This window comes from Sinocyclocheilus grahami, unplaced genomic scaffold, assembly GCF_001515645.1.
Source record: "Sinocyclocheilus grahami isolate Dianchi unplaced genomic scaffold, SAMN03320097.WGS_v1.1 scaffold331.1, whole genome shotgun sequence".
In the NCBI taxonomy this organism is placed as follows: Eukaryota; Metazoa; Chordata; class Actinopteri; order Cypriniformes; family Cyprinidae; genus Sinocyclocheilus; species Sinocyclocheilus grahami.
The window spans coordinates 900,408-906,565 of record NW_015505510.1 but is presented as its reverse complement, the minus strand read 5'-3'; the positions used below and the strand labels follow the sequence as shown (position 1 = coordinate 906,565).

Here is a 6,158-nt window from a genome sequence, read left to right as displayed (position 1 = left end):
AACCTAGACAGATAGATAGTGTGTACTAAATTATGCAAAAACAATCATGCAAATTTTACTTCTTATCCTCAAAAAGTACAAACTTGTAGATCAAATGAAAACGTATATAGCATTTTGCATGTTATTTAACCATAATTAGACAGAAATAGTTTTTAAAAGCGTCTCATTTTTGTAATTTAGTCTTCCTCAGCCTCACCAGTAGTTTCGTTTAATTTTTTTTATTAGACATTAAAGACATAACATGCAACATTTACGACTTTAACAAGACATCCAAAAAGATAACACAATTAAAGGAATGGGTTTACATTACATAGAGAAAAAAATAAAAATAATAATCAATTAAAAAAAAGACAGCATATACCCGTTCAATTTTCAAGTAACTTCAACTCTTTAGCGAATAAAATTGTATCTTTATATTTTTTGTTATCAATACATTTGAGAGACTCAAAATACAAATGAAAATCAGTCATAAAGACCTTCAAACAGGGTTTAGAACTATTTCTTTTACTTTTATGAATATGAAATTGACCAAATAAAATCATTAGATTCATCAGCCTCACCAGGAGTGTGTTTGTGTGCGCGTGTCTCCGTGACGTCAGCGGCGGGGTGCTGTTCAGTGCTGATTCTGGCGTCGCGCGGACTGCGGTGCGCACTGACAGGGTTTGCGTACGCTTGACGTCTCCTCCTCGCTTTTTTCACTCTCCCGTTTCTCCCTCTATCTCCACACCGTCTCCATCCATCCCCCATCATCTCAGACCTCGCGCAAAGAAGGAAACCCACCGCTGGAATGGATTATTAATAACGAGCGGAGGAGATGGACGCGTGATCGGAAGAATGGAATCGTTTCACCTGTTTCTCAGCATCCTCGTGCTTCGGACCGGTCTCGCCTCCGCGGCAGATCAAAAATTCGGTAACGTCAAGTGTTTTATAGTGTGCGTGTGAGTGTAAATGTGTATGTGCGTGCGCGCGTGCATTTCCGTAGGGAAAGGGCGAGACGAAGCGCGCGCCATGTCAATATTAGTCCCTATTAAAAGCGCGCTGATAAGAAGTCAGTGTCTCCCTTCCGAGTCGTTTCCTAGTTGTTTTCTAGGCAGAGCAAGTGTGTAAACTGTCGGGGTGGATGCGCGAATCTTCCTTATTGAGCCAATAAAGAATGAGCGACAAGGAAGGGAATATCATAATTTAGCTTCGTTTCGTCCGCAAAAATACAACACGGGCTTAATTTCGTACGTTCAATGATTTGAAGTCATGCAATGTGAAGCTGTAGGACTTCATACACTGGTCATTACATAACTGGGTCCGAAGCTTGAGAAACGGTGATGGACACTTGGCCTGTTATCTTGACGAATGCATAGTATTATTTGTATTGTTTAATCATATTACTAGTCTGAACATCAGATAGTGGTCTGTGTGTCCAGGAGGGCCTCTGTCTGCAGTCAGTGCAGCAGCAGCACAGGAAATGAAGCATCACAGATTACAGCTGGCCCCTTCTCACAGCATGAGCCACAATAATAGAGTTGATACGGGGGTCTTTGTGTGATTCATAAACCCAGCCCAGAAAAAGGTCATCCTGTCAGTCATTAGCAACTGTAACCATAGCAACAGGTTGGAGCATGTTCATTTCATATTGACTTGATTGCTCTAGACCGCATGAATGGCTAAATGGATGCATAAACTGACATAATAGTCAGTGAAAAGATCGGGACTCAGACCATAAAACAGTCCAAAGGATTTATATAGGATTTATAAAGGATATATATATATAGAGCTTTATGTCCAACTGTCTTATATTAAAAATGCATTAAATGAAAAAAATATATATATGAATAACAATTTTTCAAACGTTTTAATAAAAAAATAAATTATATTGTTTTGAATGAAAAAAAAAACGGTTAAACAAAAATATAAATTGTAAAAGAAGAGATGCTTCAATGGCTTGTTTTCCCCCATATTTGATCTAGTTCTAGGTCTAGTTTGTATTGAAGTAAATCTTTGATTTAAACCGAACTACTGGCAGCAGTTGTACCAAAGTGATCTACATTTGGCCACTGTGAAATAAGATCAAGCACATTAAAGGTACCTTTGGAAATAATTCTTCATCAAAAAAGGACGTTAGTGAATAATTACAGGAAGTTACAGAGAACACACTTTACACACGCTCATAAAAAAATGCAGTTTCAGTGTTAACAGATTTTATGGTCTGTCCACTCATCCATATTTATTCATGGAAACACATCTGTCATCAAGCTACCAGGACACTGCTAAACCCCAGCATCTGCACTCGGTCCTCAGACGTTGCCTCATGCAGAAGCTGACATGATGGTCACACAGGAAACTTGCCTCTGTGGCTCATAATTTGAGTTGATGAGTGTCAGTGGATTTATTTGAGAGGATGTCAGTGAGGAGACAGTCTGTCCACCATCATTCTGATGAACTGTGACTGCAGCTTCACACTGCCTCCCTCTAAACTGGGCATGCAAACCGCTCTCCATAGTAACAGAGAGGTTTTAATAGAAATATAAAAAGGCAAGCATGCATTATGATGTTGTTTATGTGTATGTGTGTCATGTGTGGGTGCATCCTGTCTGCTCTATTTGTGTGAATGCGTCAAAATGCAATCATGCATCTTATGAAAGGGGAGGGATGTGTGTGCATTAACCTTCAAAAAGTTGAGCTATTTATACATTTATGTACTTATGTGTGGATTATTTGGCCGATTAAATACGTTTTTTTTAAACTAAGGCAAGGCGAGGCAAGTTTATTTATATAGCACATTTCATACACAATGGTAATTCAAAGTGCTTTACATAAAATAATCATAAAAAATAATCACAGCAATAAAACAAGGAATTTAAAAACTTAAAATGATTAAAAATTTTATCTAAAATTAATTTAAAAGTTAAAAATAGGAAATGATTATAAATAAAATACAGTGCAATCAGTTCGGATGTAGCACAGTGCTCATTCAATAAATGCACAGCTAAACAGATGAGTTTTGAGTCTGGATTTAAATGTGGCTAATGTTTTAGGACATCTGATCTCTTCTGGAAGCTGGTTCCAGCTGCGGGCGGCATAATAGCTACAGTAAAAGCGGACTCCTCTTGTTTTGTGTGAACCCTTGGTATTTCTAACTGACTCGATCCTAATGATCTGAGTGGTCTGTTAGGTTTATATTCAGTAAGCATATCTCCTATGTATTTAGGTCCTAGGCCATTGAGTGATTTATAAACAAGTAAAAGTACTTTAAAATCAATCCTGAATATAACTAGAAGCCAGTGTAAGGTCCTGAGGACTGGTGTGATATGCTCAGATTTTCTGGTTCTAGTCAAAATCCTGGCAGCAGCCTTCTGGATGAGCTGCAGCTGTCTAATGGTCTTCTTGTGAAGGCCGGTGAGGAGACCATTACAATAGTCTACCCTGCTGGAAATAAAGGCATGAACAAGTTTCTCCAAGTCTTGACTGGAAATAAAACATCTAATTCTTGCAATGTTTTTGAGATGATAGTACGCTGATTTATTTACTGCTTTGACATGACTACTGAACTAAGGTCTGTCTCCAGAATCACACCAAGATTCCTGACTTGATTTTTAGTTGTCAAACCCCTAGAGTCAAGGTATGCATTCACCTTGAGAACGTCATCTTTGTTTCCAAATGCAATGACTTCAGTTTTCTCCTGATTTAACTGAAGAAAGTTCTGGCACATCCAACTGTTAATTTCATCAATGCATTGGCAGAGGGAGTCAATGGGGCTGTAGTCATTTGGCAATAAGGCTAGGTAAATCTGGGTATCATCAGCATAGCTGTGATAGGCAATTTGGTTCTTTCTCATTATTTGACTTAGTGGGAGCATATACAGGCTAAAAAAGAGCAGTGCAAGAATTGAGCCTTGTGGGACTCCGCATGTCATGGACGTCCACTTAGACCAATGCTCTCATATACTCACATAATAACCTCTTCCTTCTAAGTATGACCTGAACCATTTGAGAACCATCCCAGAAAGCCTGACCCAGTTTTCCAGTCTCTCTAGAAGTATGTTATGATCGACAGTGTCAAACGCAGCACTAAGATCTAGTAGTACCAGCACTGACATTTTGCCAGAATCAGAATTAAAGTGAATATCATTTATTATCTTAATGAGCACTGTCTCTGTGCTGTGATGCGGTCGGAAACCAGATAAAAAATTGTCCAGGTATCCATTTGGGTTTAAGTAGTTGTTCAGCTGATTAAAAACGACCTTTTCAGTAATCTTGCCTATAAAAGGAAGATTTGATATTGGTCTATAGTTGCTCAATATGGTGTTATCAAGATTACTCTTTTACAGAAGGGGCTTAACAACTGCAGTTTTCTGGGAGTTTGGAAAAGTCCCAGAAAGAAGTGAGGCATTCACCACTTCTAAGAGATCTGCTTCTAAACAGTTAAGCACACTTTTGAAAAAAGACGTGGGAAGCAAGTTGACGTTTTATGGTGCTGTACTATTTCTTCCAAAATTTTGCTGTCAATTGCTTCGAAAACAGACATTGTAACTTCTTTTTGAAATTGCGGTCGAATCTGTCTGACCTCTGTCAGAATGTTCCAATCGCCTTTCTGATATTATTAATCTTCTCAGAAAAGAAGGAAGCAAACTCATTGTATTTGCTGTTGGAGAACATTTCACTCTCTAAGAGCACTCTAAACTAAGTATTTAAAACCAGGTGAATATTAGTCAATAAGTCCATCAGGCTGTTTAATTCTAAATGATTATGTGGATAAACAACGTGATCTCATGCTAATTCGAATGTATTTTACGTAAAATGTGGTTCTATAAAACGTACATTTACTTACATTTTTACAGGCACTAAAACGTACAATATTGACTTTTTTTGGCATCTAAACGTATAAATACTTACGTATTTTCAGTACCTTTACTTGTCATGTAATGTTTACTTTGTTTACCATGGGCCACAAGCTGTGACGGACAATAGAACTATAAAATACAGTAAAAACCGCAACATAATTACGAAATGAAACAATTTTATTCGTGCACTGTAATCCAAATCTTCCGAATCCAAATGACTGCGAGGAACAGACCCAAATCCAAGGCTTCATTCGGAGATCTTCATTTCCATCCCGAGCAGCGAGTTCAGTGACCGTAAACAGCCACGCCTGCGCTGACTGACACATTCTTTACAAATTCAAATGTTGCCGCTTCAAACGACTTGGTGTGAGGGGGTTTGTGTAAGCAGAATTTACTATGAATGATCTGTGTGAATGTCAAACACTCTGCGGTAGGCCCTGTAATACAGTACATCACTACAACAGTATATCAGTAAGCAACAAAAATTGTACACATTGTCTGACAATAAAGTTATATCTGTCACAATTGCTACTGTAAGGGAGCGAGGAAACGAGGAGTACATCAACAAGGAAGTTTTTAATGACATCAAGGGAACCAGGAAAACACACGTAGCAGGAGAGGTTGACATCAACAATACCAGATGAAGAACTAAGAACCGGGAACACTTTAACTACACAAGACATGACGGGAAACACCTGGAACTAATGAAACATAATAATATGAGGGAAAACACAGCTGGAAACAAATGGGAAACAATCAGGGAGCAGGAACAGGAAAACCAAATAAGGGCATGGAAACACAATCAGGACAGGAACAGGAAGACCAAATAAGGACATAAACATAACAGGGAGCACGTGGGGGAAGAAAACACACACAGACATGGAATAGAGTCTGAAATTACTCCCCCCTCCCGGGAAGGTGCGTCATCGCACCACACCACATCCAACGGGGAGGGGGGTGGGCGCTCTGGAAGTCCCTCAGAACAGACACGGGACGGCAGGCCGTTCGGGGTGCCATGGCGGATCAGGCAGCTCGGGGAGCCATGGTGGAGCAGGGAACTCGGGGGGCCATGGCAGATCAGACAGTTCGGGGTGCTATGGTGAATCAGGCAGACTAGGAGGCAATGGCGGAGCAGGCGGACTAGGAGACCATGGCAGAACAGGGAGCTCGGGTAGCCATGGTGGAGCAGACAGTTCAGGAGGCCATGGTTGAGTAGGGAACTCAGGAGGCCATGACGGAACAGGGAGCTCGGGGAGCCATGGCGGAGCAGACAGTTCAGGAGGCCATGGCGGAACAGGGAGCTCGGGGAGCCATGGCGGAGCAG

At 40.2% G+C, this 6,158-nt stretch overlaps 1 protein-coding gene across 3 annotated transcripts in view; it reads left to right on the top strand.

Annotated features, from left to right (window-relative positions):
- Nucleotides 1-617: 617 nt before the first annotated feature.
- The window catches only part of LOC107602645 (receptor-type tyrosine-protein phosphatase N2-like), a 26,564-nt gene continuing 21,023 nt past the window's right edge, over nucleotides 618-6,158 (top strand). For all 3 annotated transcript variants that reach the window (XM_016295206.1, XM_016295205.1, XM_016295204.1), the window contains exon 1: nucleotides 618-910. In XM_016295206.1, the coding sequence (XP_016150692.1) occupies nucleotides 835-910 (76 nt within the window). In that variant the 5' untranslated portion in view covers nucleotides 618-834. The remainder of the gene's footprint in view (nucleotides 911-6,158) is intronic.